The sequence below is a fragment of the Physella acuta genome, unplaced genomic scaffold, assembly GCF_028476545.2.
Source record: "Physella acuta isolate Inbredline_101_S28 unplaced genomic scaffold, ASM2847654v3 ptg000928l, whole genome shotgun sequence".
NCBI classification, from domain to species: domain Eukaryota; kingdom Metazoa; phylum Mollusca; class Gastropoda; family Physidae; genus Physella; species Physella acuta.
The window spans coordinates 232,910-248,850 of record NW_026732445.1 but is presented as its reverse complement, the minus strand read 5'-3'; the positions used below and the strand labels follow the sequence as shown (position 1 = coordinate 248,850).

At 30.6% G+C, this 15,941-nt stretch overlaps 2 protein-coding genes across 6 annotated transcripts; one reads left to right on the top strand and one right to left on the bottom strand.

Moving 5' to 3' along the window:
* Nucleotides 1-67: 67 nt before the first annotated feature.
* Nucleotides 68-10,136, bottom strand: LOC131953526 (AP-1 complex subunit sigma-2). Of its 3 annotated transcripts, XM_059316740.1 has the most exons (6): nucleotides 9,998-10,136; nucleotides 7,468-7,646; nucleotides 7,200-7,308; nucleotides 6,903-7,040; nucleotides 4,174-4,262; nucleotides 68-748 (listed from the first exon to the last, which is right to left on the bottom strand). In XM_059316740.1, the coding sequence occupies exons 1-5, from the start codon at nucleotides 9,998-10,000 to the stop codon at nucleotides 4,218-4,220; spliced, it is 474 nt and encodes a 157-aa protein (XP_059172723.1). In that variant the 5' UTR covers nucleotides 10,001-10,136; the 3' UTR covers nucleotides 68-748; nucleotides 4,174-4,217. The 3 variants fall into 3 exon arrangements, with proteins under 3 accessions (XP_059172723.1, XP_059172721.1, XP_059172722.1); XM_059316738.1 differs by lacking the exon at nucleotides 4,174-4,262; XM_059316739.1 differs by lacking the exons at nucleotides 68-748; nucleotides 4,174-4,262 and adding an exon at nucleotides 1,109-2,774.
* On the top strand, nucleotides 9,258-15,823 carry LOC131953522 (dehydrogenase/reductase SDR family member 12). 3 transcript variants are annotated; one of them, XM_059316734.1, is made up of 8 exons: nucleotides 9,258-9,292; nucleotides 11,569-11,702; nucleotides 11,894-11,976; nucleotides 12,401-12,496; nucleotides 12,895-13,044; nucleotides 13,547-13,745; nucleotides 13,900-14,037; nucleotides 14,537-15,823. In XM_059316734.1, exons 2-8 carry the CDS (start codon nucleotides 11,642-11,644, stop codon nucleotides 14,641-14,643), a joined length of 834 nt encoding a protein of 277 aa, XP_059172717.1. In that variant the 5' UTR covers nucleotides 9,258-9,292; nucleotides 11,569-11,641; the 3' UTR covers nucleotides 14,644-15,823. The 3 variants fall into 3 exon arrangements, with proteins under 3 accessions (XP_059172717.1, XP_059172716.1, XP_059172715.1); XM_059316733.1 differs by lacking the exon at nucleotides 9,258-9,292 and adding an exon at nucleotides 10,173-10,316; XM_059316732.1 differs by lacking the exon at nucleotides 9,258-9,292 and adding an exon at nucleotides 10,520-10,643.
* Nucleotides 15,824-15,941: the final 118 nt, after the last annotated feature.

The following is a 15,941-nucleotide window of genomic DNA, read 5'->3' as shown; positions in this document are numbered from 1 at the left end:
ATTTGAATCGTATCAACTGAATATATTCTTCCCTGTTCATGGTGAAAAAATGTATTATATAATTTTCAAAATCACATCATGAGACTCAAGCAACACAATGATTAAATCATATATATATATAAATAGGTGATAAATAAGAAATAATTTGTTTTATATACATACATGATACAGTACACAGTTCTTAAAAACATTCATATCTTGAGATGCATCTTTTTAGATGAATATTTTTTAGATAGAGAATAACTTAAAATTTCTTAGTTAATCACAGTCGTATTTAAAGTGCTGTGTACAAGATCACATGAATGATTATACCTGATAAACATTTAGTTAAGACTGCTTTAGATATCTTTTAACAATCAAGTAGTGTTTTAAAACTATATTAAGCTGTAACTTATATTTTTTAAAAAAGAAAACAAAACTGGCAGGTCTCTAAATGTGTTGCTATACCCATCCAACCACAACCATGTTTGGGGTTGGTGGTTCTACTTTAAGTAACACGTGATTTGATCAGTGCTTTGCAAATAAATCTAGCTGTTGGCTATTTACAGAACATCCATTCCAAGAACAGAGGCAATAATAAATTCATTTTCTCATTTTATATATGTTTACAAACTTGTTTAAGAATGAGTAGTAACAAATGCTTTGTTAAGGTGAATTCATCCAACATTTTAGCAACTAAAAGACTTAGCATCTAGCTGCCAACCATAAAGCCTAATTCTTCAAAAAATCCTTTAGGCTCTTCAGATTCCTGAAAAAAAAATCATCAAAATCAATAAGTAAATAGTCAATGTATCATTAAGAAAAAATGTATATTGTTAACTTAATTTTAATAGAAAATATATCCTCTAATTATGTTTTGTCTTCCAACTTGATTAAAATAAGAGTTTGTTAAACTGTTAGCTTCATTATTATATATGGATTTTCATGCAAGCAAAATAAAAATTAGAAGAAAAGCAAGCTACAAATGTAAAAAACAAATGTATGGTTTAATACTAAATGTATTAATTCAGCTAGTCATGTATCTTAATTTCAAAATTTAAATAATTTTATTTTTAATGGAAGATAAATAAAGTGCATTAAATTATATGGTGACTTAGATAAAAAAAAATTTAAAAAGTACATTGCATAGTTGTCAGGTAATGTCTAATATTATTTCAATACATAAACATGTTACAAACAATACAATACTATCCAGTGAATACTTACCTGCAGCCCATGTTAAAAAATTTCTAGTGAACATAAAACTTTTTGAAAAAGGGATGTGAAAAAAATGTGGGTTATGGGAACAAGCAGTATAGGTAGTGTTGCATGCAGTGTACTTAAGTCTTTGAGAAAATTAGTTTAATTTGTCCTGCCACTAGTACATGAAATTTGCAAGTATGTAAAAGCATCACATTAAGTAGCCAAATACACAGGAAGAAAGTCAAGTACATAGCTTTTTAAGAAATAAAAAAAATAAAATAAAACAACAGATTTCTCTCTTTGGAGCAGAACTGAAGCAAAACATTTATAGAAAACAATTATCCAAGGCAGAAGCAAATAAACATTTATTTTTTTATACAAGGGTTATTGGCACAGAGAACTAACTAACCAAATCACAACAAAACTAATCATTTTTTTTTATCTTAATTTTATTTTTTTCAAATAACAAAGCCCTAAAAGGATACACTCATCAGTTTTAAAAAAAAAACAAAAAGCTTGTATTATCTGGATTATTTACTGGCTAATTCACCAATAAGTTGCACTTAAAAAACAAGGTTAATAATAGTAACAAAAACGTAACCATGGATAATAAACTCAAGGAATAAATATTGAAAGAGTATAAATGGAATGAAGAGGTTTTGTGTCAACAAAAGCCTTGTCAACATTGAAGCTTGTTTATTTTGTTAAGCTAACAATGCAAAAAAAAATCTAGTCATTACTTCTAAAATAAGTAATTAATAAATTATAAGTATTAAATATGTTTTAAAAAAAACCCAATGTCATGGAACTATTTAAATAAACCAATATAGAATTCTAAGTGTAAAAAAGTATCTAAATTATGTCAACCGTTAGCTTAAAAAAAAACATGTTTATTTACAATTTAAATACAATAGTTAATCCTAAAATCATTACACAATGATATCACAAAAACTAAAGGATTTAAAAGCTGACAAAAATTATTTCATTATAGAAAATTAAAAATCTTATTAATATGATCAAGTATACACAACCTTTACAACTGTCCATAAGCTTATTTAAATCACAAACACTTAATCAATTATGAAAATAGATAATACAAAGGTTTCTGATACAGCTAAATGAGTAATCAGAATTGCTTTGGTTGGTTTTTTTAAGGTTACTATATTTAAAAATTGAGCAACCGATTAAAAATAATTAAACGAGAGCTGTGGTATTCTACAAAGAAAATCTTGGATTTGATTAATACAATGTCACTTTATATTAAACCCAATCCCACCACACAATTAGAAAATTCGTTAATTTTACTACTGAACAAATAAGGGGAAATCTGTGGACTATACATGTGTAATTTTTAACATACCTGAATAAGATCAAAATTTTTAGGAAAAAATTATTCAGATTGTTTAAATGCCTTCAAAGTTATAGCTTGCTTTAAAAAAATGTATTGACAAAAAAAAAGTTCTGTTTAATTTATCCTTAACCTCCATTAGAATCTTTAAGCCAATCTGCATGCAGTATCAAAAGGGAAGAGAGTTCTCGCTGCAAATTTAGCCTAAGCCATGGTCCTCAAAGAATCCTTGTGGTGTTTCCTCCTGATGAACAAAGTAAAAATGAAAACAATGCACAGACATAGAAGAAGTATAAAGTTAAAGAAAGTCTTGTGTATCTGCAAGCAGACATTGAAGAACCACAAGGTGATAGAAAGTCTTGTTCTGTGACTGAAAAAAGTTTCTGAAAATCTATCTTGTAGCATTGCAGCAACAATTAACAAAATGATGAGTTGGTACAGTTCATAATACAGAAATTTGTTATTATTTATTATAATTATAAAAAAAACATTTACTTTGATAAAAAGTATTTGTGTTATTGTATGGTAAAAAACATGACTGTGTTTAGAGTAAGAAAAGGACTTTGCTCTTCAAGACATCTGAGAATACTGAACAACAATAGTTTAGTTGTCACAAAAAATACATTTGTTTTTATTTATCTGCATTACCAATGATTTCATAACACCACAAGTATTGACAAAAAATAACAATACATCACAGTGGCATAAAACTATTAACATTCCTTTCTTGAAATAAATTTTAAAATATACAAGAGCAAACAATCATTCCATTAAGTGATAAAAAAAAGATAATTAACAAATAAGAGCATACAACAAACATTGGAGTATTTATGTGACAAATCCTTCATTTGAATAATAAGTATTTACATGAGAAACAAAATTTTAAATATGATATAGTTATTTATGGTTATATGCAGCATACTAGAGAAAAAAAAATTCTCAAATTAAAAGAAAATTAATGCAAAACACAATGCAGAAAAAAATATATTTTATTATAATAATGAATAACAAATCGGTTCTAGTTAAGTTGGTGATTATTAATCTCTACTGTCCTGAAACAATACTTTTTTGTTTCTTCAATAATTTCCATCAGTATTTATTATACAATCACGATACAACTTTTTTCATTACTCTAAACCTTGTAGACAAAATAAATGGTTATAAATTCTGCCTTGGAATATATATTATAGTATGCAAAACAATGCGACAAAGAAAAAAGCCAAGATTACATAGAGAAATGTAACAGTACTCTAACAGTGGCGCATTGATTCCTGTGTGTCTTATTAACACTAAATTACACTAAGTAATTTCAAGGCACTCAAACAAGCGTTAACTATATTTACAGTAAGTCACCATATAGCATTGTTTTTTAAATCATTTTAGACTTAAATGATTTTTAAATAAAACAGATTTTCAAATAGGCCTAACATGTTTTATTTTAAAAAAACATTATTATTTATATGCCTAGTAATTTTTATATAATGCACATCTATAAACTTGCATGCAACAGTTTAAAAAAAATTCAATCAGATGGACCCACATGCAAAAATGTTGAAGAGAAATATGCAAGTTACAGAGGAAATTTCTATGAACTTCCCAAAGAAATGAAGCAAGCAAGTCCAACAAATAAGTAGGAACCTGACCTGTATACAAGATTAATGCAAGGGAAAAAGGAAGACAACCAATGCTAGTATAGACCATATTCTTTCAGGGCATTTTCAACAGCTTCGTCCTTTGAAATAAGATACAAAAATCCTTATGTGATGAGCAAACTTTCATGGAGTGGTTTTATGTTAAACAATTTTTGTCAACATTGCTTATTAAAGTGATACTGCTTGATGGTAAAAAATGTTTATATAATTTCAGGCAGAATAATAAATGGAAAATAAACCATTAATGGAACTGTCTAAAGTCAAGGAAAAAAGCTTTAAAACAGTCCATTTCAAATTAAAGTAAAGTAATGCTCTAACAAGTACTATAGAAAATTAGATTGAAATGTGGCAGAATATTTTTAGTTTCTTGTTTTTATTAATCTTTTTTTTTTCAATGGAGAAAATTCGAAACTAAAAAATAAACTAGTTACAATAGCCAGGCGTTCTTAAATATACAAACCTTAAACATACAGTATATTATTTTTCACACAACCACAAAAGATGACATATTCATTTTTTTAATTAGAAACAAAAATACAGGCAATGACCAGAGCAACACACACATAAAAAGGTTCTTGCTCTTACATTTTAGAGTCCATTCTATATGTATTAAAATGATGTATGTATACTGCTTAACACAGCCATTCAAAATGTCTGAATTATAATTCTGAAAACCTGACTTGCAGTTAAAAATAATTCATATAGCAAATTTATTAAACCTGTAGAGAGGAAATATGTATAAAGCCTTGAAAGACTTATGAAGAATGGTAACAAAGCATAGAAAACATAGTATGAAATGACAACACAAAATGTCTAGAGAAACAGTGAGCCAGACAGATACACTATGATCAAACTCTAGTTGTGTGAGTGATACAGGACTAGGGTAAAAATGGCTCACTTTTTAGTGGTTAGAATAACCCGTATTCTATAAGAACATCTTGAAGAGCGTCATCCTTCAAAAATTTTTAGATTAAAAAATAATCTATATAAAAAAGTTAAATTTAAAAGTCTCCTTGGTACTAATGATGTACTGGTTAGAAGTAAACTATTGTCATGAAGATTTATTTAAAATAAAAAAACAATGGCACATTGTAAATAAGCATAAATATTTTGTAATTTAACTAGTTACTAGCATGATGCTTGCGTTTTCATATAAAGATAAATATAAGACAAAGGGAAAAGCAGGGTGAATTTATTCAGCAGATTGATGAGCACACTTCAAGTTAATTTATTTGGTTGGTAACAAGGGTTAATCTACACAGAAATGTTAGCCTGATCCTAAACTATTTTCAATTCTCTGTGTTAAGTAAAAGAGCTGTGAATTCTGGTTTGTTAACCACAATGAAATGCAGTTGGATGAAGGAGGGGTAGAAAAAGGGCAGAAATTATCTTTCAGGGAAAAAACATCAGTGTATTGTGATGCATTTTTTTTATTAAAAAAAGAAAATTCTCAGTTAATTCTTTCTTTGTTACAATTACTTTTATCACAAAATCAAAGGTCAACACTGATATTTTTTTTTACCCAGGTTTGTGATATGTTAAGAATAGCCAAATTTGATTATCATCTTAAACTATCTAGCCCCAATTTAGTAGCCTAATCTATCAATATTTAAATATAAACAATATACTGATATAATTATACGTAGCAACAGAAAGAAAAAGTATAAAGACATTTTACTAAAAGCCAACACCTGAACAGTACCAAAAAAAGAAAACGGACAATGTAGGAGACATCTAGACCTCAGGGCCTAAAAATAACTTTCAAGAAATTCTTGAAATTAAGTTTTCTTTTTACATTTTATTGGTCCATATTTTATAAATTGTTCTTTAACTGACATCGAGCAATAGTCTGCCAATTGCTTTTTTAAACAAAAATCATATTTAGGAAATAAAAACCTTTTTAAACTCCAGGTCCTTCAAAACCTCAAATAATTTCACCAACAAACCAAACAAAAATTCTTTTGAAATAGGAACTACATGGTTAAATTTTGCATTCAACTGCTGTTTCTATTGACTCACCTTATAATTAAGCCTTTAAAAGATAATATTAGACCTCATCATTCAACACAAATAAATACATAGAGCCTTCTAGCTACGCTTAAAAGATTAGCAAGTTAATAAATGCCATTAAAATGAATCCTTCCCTGAATAGTACCCTTAACCAGATTAAAACATCTACATAAACACATATCTCTTGTGTATACTACCAACCTACACCAAAATGTGTTGATTTACTTCAATCTTGGTTATGAAAACATCGAAATTCCCTAGCAGAATCAACTTACGACTCTAAAGTGTATATTCATACTCTTGCTGTAGAAAAATACCGTTCAAGCATCATATGTATGTCTAAAAGAATCAGACTTTTTAAACAAGAAAGGTGATCTAAGCAGTGTTGATAGGATCAAAAGAAGAAACTTCTGATGTTTCCATGTTAACTAATCAAAGTTAAATTTTGAATACTTTTTAAAATCTACACTTACTTTAAATATAATTGTAAACATTTAACCAAAATTTTTAAAAATTCATTCCTTAAAAGTATTTATGGCTTATTAACGTCAGTTTTCAAGACAATGAAGATAAATAACCCATCCAAGTATTAGATTTCTTCCACCTACGCCTAAAATCAACCACCGAGATATTTGTAAGTCAAATTTGGCTAGTGCATGTGGGATTAAACCTTTGTCGTGCATGGTGAAAAAATAAAAATTCCAACAAACCTCTTGTAACAAGTCCTGTGCTGCAATGGCTTTCAAAACATTCTTCTTGCTGGTCTCTTGAACTTCACCTCCAAGCAAAAACTCATCCAGCATGAAATAAGCTTTCTCAAAGTTGAAAATTATGTCTAATTCACACACCTGTAATTAAAAAGAAATAAGTATGTTAAGTACTTTAATGGGGTTTAACTTGAAACCATTTGTAAATTTTAATGGTTTCCAATATTGAACATTAGTGCACATTCGATGGAACTTAAACTTAAAATTTTAAAAACGATGTTAATAATTTTATATACTTACACTTCCAAAATATTTGTCCAGAAGTTCAACATAGCGATGGATTATTTCTAGAGTCAAAAGCTCGTTATCATCATTTTCAATTGCACAGCAAAAATAAAGACTAGCATACCTAGAAACAAATAATTACAATGACCAGCAAATTTATTTTTTAAATTAACACAGTATAAATAACTTTTACTTGAACGTTTTTTAAATTTAGTTTCTATACTTCTTTGGCAGAAAAACATTAAATGGTTTAGTAACTGATGGCTAAGTTCAAAATAATAACCTTTTATAAACAATCTTGAGATCTTTCCACTCCAAAAAACTGCACATTTTTGGTTTTCGTGCCAAAACCAAGGTTATAAGTTCTCTGGTAATTTTCTTTTTTGTTCGATCTGGGTAAGCTGCAAACCATTTTTGAAGCCTTAGTTTACCTTGACGGCTGAACAAAAGCATAAACTGCATCTGTAGATTAATTATAAATTGGCCAGGCATTAGGATATGAATTATAAATTTCGAAGGATTACACTATTTACACCTATATCATCAAGTTTTTGTGTTTTACCAATTATAAATGTATAAACAAAATAAATAAAACAACCATTTTAATTTTTAAACAGGTTTATTTTATTTTAGATTTATCCTAATTGTCTATTCCCAGTCAGAGATGTTATCAATACATTTTAATTCTTAGAATTTTTCTAAAATATTAAACATATTGAAAGTGGCGGGGCATAGCATCATCATATGGTGTAGTGCATGACTGTCAACTCGCTAATGTCATGGGTTTGGATCCACAGAACACATGCTTCGAATTAAGGAATTTCAGCACATCTATCTATGGTAAATACTTCCAAAAAAAGTATCTCTAGTAATTTAATGATAGGCCTATACACTTTTATAGTGTATATAGCAACAATCAGATCAAGCGGTTTTAATTCCTTGTCTGTGACAGGATTGGAAGCATGGTTACAGTAAAAAAAGGGCATTTGACTTTTGCCAGCAAAAAGCTGAGAGGAAATAAACAAGTAAACTAGGCCTAACTGATTGTCACAGTTTTATTTGTTTTATTTATTAAATTTTAAATATCCAAGCTATTTAATTAAAATTATTAAAAAGAATGTTTGAAACAGGCTTGCTTTTCCCTATGACTTTTTTTCTTAATTTAAATATTGTAACTTGAAGGTTGGCTGAGGAAGGTTTGGATGTCTACTCCCAGTTGACTGTAGAAAATGATAACATACTGGGAACAGTTAAGTAGCCTATAGTGAGCCTATATGCCTAATTCCAGCAGACTAAAATTCATTCGTAATAAATAGGCCTAATAGGCCTATAAATAAAAAAAATAGGCCTAACAGGAAACCTTAAGAATAGAAACATTTGATTAAGTTCCCATGCCATAAGACATGTCATATACTATTGATAGACATGCCAGATTTGTAGTTTTTATAATGTTCAGCAGCCATGAATTGAGATAGTTACACAATTTTTATTTTTGAACTCAGTAGTTTCACTTTCTCAGGACTAAGCTAAATCAGTTTGGGCCTTAATTTTTGTGTTTTGTTGTAAGGCCTAATTATAATGGATAGCCTATAGAATACTATAGATTTATAGAATCTTAGATTAGGCCTATAGAAAGCCTGAGTGAAAATGGGGATGGATTGGTGAAAGGTAGGAGATTGATGGCTTACTTTATACTTTTCACTGAAGGCCTGTCAATTAATTTTAAAATAGATTTTTATTAGATTTAGAATCTACTACTTAGTTAGTCAAGTTAGTTAGGCCTAGGCCTACCTGATTTATAATTTAAATTAGTTAAAATTAGGCTTACTCAATTAATTCGGTCACCGGTAGCCGTAGCCTATAGAAATCTAGAATTAGATTCTCTAGATTTGATTTAGATCTAGATTTTAGTTGAAATAAGCCTGATGATACTGATAGATCTCTAGATCTAAATGTAAATCTCTTAACTCTTTATAATAACAACTAATCTTAGTAATCTAGATTCTAGATGAACAGAAGGTCACCCCAAATTCAAAACCCCAGCCTAAGTCAGCTTCTGAGCTTAGTCATGACATTAGTCAAGTCAAGACTGGAGAATGGAGAAGCCAGTGAGTGTCAGTGTAGTAGTTAACTGGGTAATCTATCGTTTTGGGTACGTAAAATCGCCAGCGGCTATTAATGTACGAAAACGTTACGTCATTGTCAAGGCTTTAATAGGAGTATATTGTCATATGCTTGTGTCAAATATTATAGATAAATGAATAATAAACCTAAATCAATGGCTAAATATATCGATATAGGCCAGAAATTAACTTTAAACAGCAGTGTCTGAGAGCAAGATTTGCTATATAAACAGCAGCCATTTGTAAAATATAGTGGCTTGCCCCTGAATCTCCCGCTAAAAGCTTATAAAAATAAAACTTAAACAAGATGGCTGCTATAGTAAATGAGCTTGGTTGCATCTGTTGGAAACATCGCTAGTCTTCATTTATTACGGAAAAGTTTTAATTCAATTGTTTAAAAACAGGTACATAAATGAAACAAGGAAACTATTTTTATTTTAAAAAACATAAATCCTCCTCAAAATGTGAAATAATTATTAAAATTTAAGGAGTCACCTGGTTTTCACATTACAAGTCGCGGGCCATTTTAGTAAATTTTACGTACCCAAAACGATAGATTACCGTGTTAACTGTACCTGTAGCATTTTCTATGTATAGGGCATAGGGCATAGGGCCTACTTAAAACTGAAGTAATATATTTCTTTTAGGCCTAGACAGTCTATATCACACACTAGATTTCTAAGTTCTTACCATTTTCGAACGTAGATCTAATATTAAAATTTAAACACAAACTAAAATCAAATGTTTATCATTTCAAGACCCTTCGAAACTACGTCACAGTGAAAGCTAACTACAGAGGGTTGGCCGGAAGTATAAATTCTAAAATTGTGGATTAGAAATGTTTATCTTTTTTTTTAAACGAAGGCTAGGCTAAATTATATAATAGGGATTTCTCTAGTTATACTAGGCCTAACTAGTACTAACTAGCCTGGTGAAGTAGGCCTACTGATCATTTTGTGACTCAGTGAAACGTGCTCAACTAAGCCTAATGCCAAAAATCTTTAGATGCGTAGGCCCCTATTTCTTGTTCTGAGAAGGCTTATTATAATATTATTTTTGTTACTTAAATTCGTAGTTGTTAGTGATTCTAGATCAATCTATTTAATACTATTCACTATTCACTATACTTTATTATACTGCTAACTATACTATTATACGGCATAGGCCCAATTTTTTTTATAGATTTAGACTGGATCTAGATCTAGATCTATATCTAAAAAAAAAAAACTGAAATAAGAGATCTAGGGATATTAAAATATAAATTTTAGAAATCTACAAAAATGTCACTATACCGCAATGCCGCTTGGCTGATAAAGGGATTTAGAGAATACACAAAGTAAGACTTCATTTCTATAGACTCTAGTATAAGTGTCACTATAGACTTCATAAAAAATAAATTACTAATTTAATTCTAGATCCAAGATCCAGTTATGAGTTTATAATCTTAATGCCGAATAATGGTCTGTTATTTTTAAATTATTAGTTAGTAAGCCGTAATAATAAATATAGGGCCGATGGTAGCCGGAAAAAGATGCGCATGCGCAATGGAGAGGAACTACGACTTGCCATCGCAGCGATGTTTTCGATGGTACTGCGCATGCGTGTGTTTACAACCGCAGAACCCTAACACCAACCCTAATCCTATCCTTAACCCTAACCCTAACCCTAGCCCTAATCCTAACCCTAATCCTAGCCCTAATCCTAACCCTAATCCTATCCCTAAACCTTTCCCTAATCCTAACCCTAATTCTAGCCCTAACCCTAACCATAGGTCACTGCGCATGCGCAGAGCTATCTTTTGCCGACTAAGTGGAGACGTTGGGGAGAAAAATCTTCTTCCGAGTAGTCACTTCGTAAATATAGATCAGATCTAAATACTACTTTAAATAATAGGCATATGCCTAGCCTAATAAAATTTTTATAATTTTATTTTTAAGACATAATGCAAGTTAAGCATAATAATTAATAATCATTTCGCAAACTGCAGGCCCATAAATTGAAAAAATATATAAAATGAGGCAAGAATCTACATATTTGACAGACTCTCAAGACCGCAAAAATTGTAGACCCCTGCACTTGCCGACATATATTAACAGACTTAATTGTTGGCAATAAACCTAACACTTAATCTAATGCAACTAGCCTTTAATTAAAACTAGACCTAACCTTGATGTTAGGACAGCAATTGGCCCAATCCTCTCTACCCCATTAATTTAGGCACTACCTACCTGTCCCAAGATAAATTATTAAATTAATTTCAGGGGTGGATATCAAAGTGCCAGCAAGAACTTTAACCCCCAGGATCTTGATGTTGACATCAGCAAGCGTAGTTTCATGATTACAGGAGCAAACAGTGGTGTTGGAAAAGCTGCTGCCTTGGCATTGGCCAAAAAAGGTTAGAGCTGTTATCATATAAATTACAGGTTCAAATGTCTTTTGCTTACAATATCATATATTTACTCTGCATATTGTCTTTTTAAAACAAAACATGTACAAACTGCAGTTATGTAAGCTTGACAAACCTCTTCCCATAGATCTACAACATCCAGTCATTGTATGTTCTTTTCTTTGGTTACAATTTATTAGGCGGAACTGTCCACATTGTATGTAGAAATAAAGATAAGGGGGAGACTGCTCTGAAAGAAATTCAAGATGAATCTGGTAACCAAGTAAGTATGCCTACCTTGCCATCTGTAAAAGTAAGCTAAAAATGTAAAAAAGGTGACACCATATTAGCAAAATATTATTTTTTCTGTTTATTGCATGTATTGCATCACTTCTTCAGCTATGAGGCTTTGATATGATTGTGCAAACCTACTGAGTGACCAGTTAGAAGGGGAGGTAATCTACCCCAGATCTGCACTTTGTTTTGTTGTTCGATGTATTTAAATACAGCGAAAGCACCAAACCCACTGCCTTGGATTATCCTAGCTGTCAACCTGTTCTAAAATAAACATAACACATTTTCTTTCTTTCCTGATATAACACTTTATGCAAGTTCCAAAATCAGTCACTTTTCCAGGTATCTGTTGTCATTTATGGATGGCCGCTAAAAAAATATTTTTGATCTGTTGTGAATTTTTTTTTTTACAGAAAGTCCATCTTCATCTTCTAGATTTGTCTAAGCCACGAGACATAAAAGCATTTTGTCAGGATTTTAAATCCAGTGGACACTCGCTTAATGTTCTAGTGAGTAAAAAATTCTAAAAAATTATATTTAATTTTTATGTAGCAAATGGGGGCTAAAATAAATTGCTTTTCTATTTATGTGAGTTAACTTAGGCAAAATAATTGAAGAAAAGTAAGGAATGAGATTTTTTTGGCTCCCAACATTGCCATAAAAGTACCAACTTGACTTTCCAAATAAACTGGTTACTTTTTTTTTCACTATATATACATGTTTTTATGCCAGGAAAGCTTTTTCAAGAAATGCATTTTATTTTTTAACAGATTTACAACTCAATGATTAAACTTTTACATAAAAAATTATTTTTTACTCACCATCAGTAGTAGTTAACAGAAATTACACATTTAATTGCTGATATGAAAACAATGAATGAAAATGTCGTTTCTAAAATATTTTGAAGGTGAATAATGCAGGTGTTCTTGTGGGAGGAGACAAACGCCAGCTGACAGATGACGGACTTGAAGTCACGTTTGCTACAAACACTTTAGGCGTTCACATTTTAACTCAGGAACTTCTGTCAGTGCTGGAAAGTTCAGATAACCCAAGAGTTGTGAGTATTTTCAAAGATTTTCTCTTCATGAAAGTGTTAATATTATTTCCTTATCAAATAGACTGAATTTAAGCACCATATGAAAATAGCCATTGAATGAATGACATGCTAAGAATTTATTTTAGAAGTAAATATTTAAGAGAATAAATAAGAAAACAATGTGAATAGGAATATGTTATTTACATAAAACATTAGTTTGACTGTAAAGAAAAAATAACCTTTTTGTCTACAAATGAAAGATCAGCTGTTTAGCCTTTACTGACTCGCCAGGTTTACATAAGAAATCATCTAACTATAATAGTTAGAATAATAATAATAGAACATAATAATAGCTTCATACTTCATACCTTGGCCAAATTCTTCATTTCACAACCACCAGTTTGTTCTTGGAAAGTTATTTGAGCTAACTGCTCACTCTGCCTACACTCATTAAGCAGTTCATCTTATTTTTAATTTTACATTATTTAAAGGTTAAAGCAATATATTGTTTGAATTTTTTTAGATAATTGTATCATCTGGGGGTATGCTGGTCCAAAAGTTAGATCTGAGTGACCTTCAGTTTGAGAAGATGACCAAGTATGATGGCACCCTGGCATATGCCCAGACCAAAAGACAGGAAGTGATCATGACATCAGTGTACGCCAAAGCCCACTCAAAAATTCATTTCTCCAGCATGCACCCAGGATGGGCAGCAACTCCTGGTAGGATGTCATTCTATTCTTGGTGAATAATAGTTTTACTAGTGAAACAATTAACAGTGCCACTACATCTTTACACTGATTGTAATCTAGGATCTTGCTATTGAACTAGAAATCAGCTTTCACTAGTTGATGAAAACAATTTCTAAATTTTCAGGTGTTCAGTCTTCACTGCCTGACTTCTATAACAGAATGAAAGATCGTTTACGAAGTGAAGATGAAGCTGCAGACACCATCTTGTGGCTGGCTATAGCAGAAGCGGCGGGGAAACTCGAAAGTGGACTTTTCTATCAAGGTAGTGTTGGGAAGTAGTTTTGAGAAAATATATTTTTTATTACTTAAACTTTCAAACGTGAGTGGACTTTCTATCACAGTAGCCTTGGGAAATAGTGTTGAGAAATTTATTTTTGTACTTAAACTTTCAAGCATGTTAGTGGACTTTCTATCAAGGTAGCCTTGGGAAATAGTGTTGGAAATTTATTTTTTTTACTTAAACTTTCAACATGTGATTAGAAGGTTGTGTTGGGAAAAAAATATTTTTTACGAATCTTACTTAGCCTGTTAAATAAATTTCTAAAAAATTGTTTACTTAATGACTTAGTAGGCCTACCAGTAAAATTATATGCCTTTTTTAAAGTTTTATCAATGTATCAGTTTTATATAACCTGTTTTGGTTTGCAAATTAAAAAATATATATAAATGAGCAAATGTAAAGCTATTTAAAATTTTTCACTACTTCAGAATTTGATATAGAGTATAATTAATACCTCATCTTGTTTCTTTGCCATATACAGATCGCAAACCTGTTCCCACACACTTACCTTTAGCATGGACCAAATCTTCACCAGAGGAGGACAGAAAACTTGTGGAAAAATTAGATGAAATTGCTAGCAAGTTTTAGCTCTCTTGTTCAAATTTCTTTTCAAATGCTCAAGTCATTTACTTCTGTGATTTACTAAGCAGAAAACTGTACCACTTCAAGGGATGGCACATGAATGTCTAAAAATTTAAGTTTTCCAATAGTTTGTATTTGTTGGTCCAAGAATTTCTAGAACTCAGCAGCCCAGCTAGTAGTACGTTTGAATGATGGAACAGGCAGTTATTACATCGCATGAGCTATACTTGAAAGTGTAATTTGTGGCCACTGTTACATAATTGAATAGTTGCTTTCAGTTGAAAATGTTCTAAGAAACTGATCTTCCTTTGTACAGTACTAGCAACTTGACGTTCCAATGTAATAATCTGAAATGTCTATCATACAATTGTTTAAAATCTGTATAGTTTAGTATTAATGTGTTGGTTTTTATTGTAATTCCAGGTTTCAAGCCTTACTTTGCCATGAAATTATTTTGCTATATCAGTTTCCATTGTATTACTGGACTGGTCTCTACATCTGTAAACACTGTCAAATCTATACATAGCCTGTGACTACACACCTGTAAAACACATGGTCATATCTATCCTCACTTGCAAAACACATGATCATATCTATACATACCCTGTAACTCCACACCTGTAAAACACATGGTCAAATCTATCCTCACTTGCAAAACACATGATCATATCTATACATAGCCTGTGACTCCACACCTATAAAACACATGGTCATATCTATACATACCCTGTAACTCCACACCTATAAAACACATGGTCAAATCTATCCCTCACTTGCAAAACACATGATCAAATCTATACATACCCTGTAACTCCATACCTATAAAACACTGTCATATCTATACATACCCTGTAACTCCACACCTGTATAACAGATTAAGTTTAGCTGGGTATACCTGTGGAAACCCTGTGATTTTACAAATGGAAACACATTGTCATCTATAGAAACCCATGTAAACACATGGTCTAGCTCTTCAGTACAGTTAACTTAAAATTTCATTGGCATTATTTATTTTTCTGTTACCACTTTTATATTTTATTTCAAAACTTCATCCCTGCAATATGATTCACTATTTTTAAGCTGTTTACGCTGATGTGAAGTATAAACTAAGAAACAATTATACACAACAGTAGTTTATTGTTCATTTGTATAGTTTTATACATGTAATAAAGATCCATTTTTACTTGCTTTGACTATTCATTGTTTTGTCTTTATTTTAACCAATGGGGGGAAAAAATTATTCACAAACAAAAAAAATACTGTAGCTTCAATTGCCTACTTTTTATTTTAAATAAACTAAAATC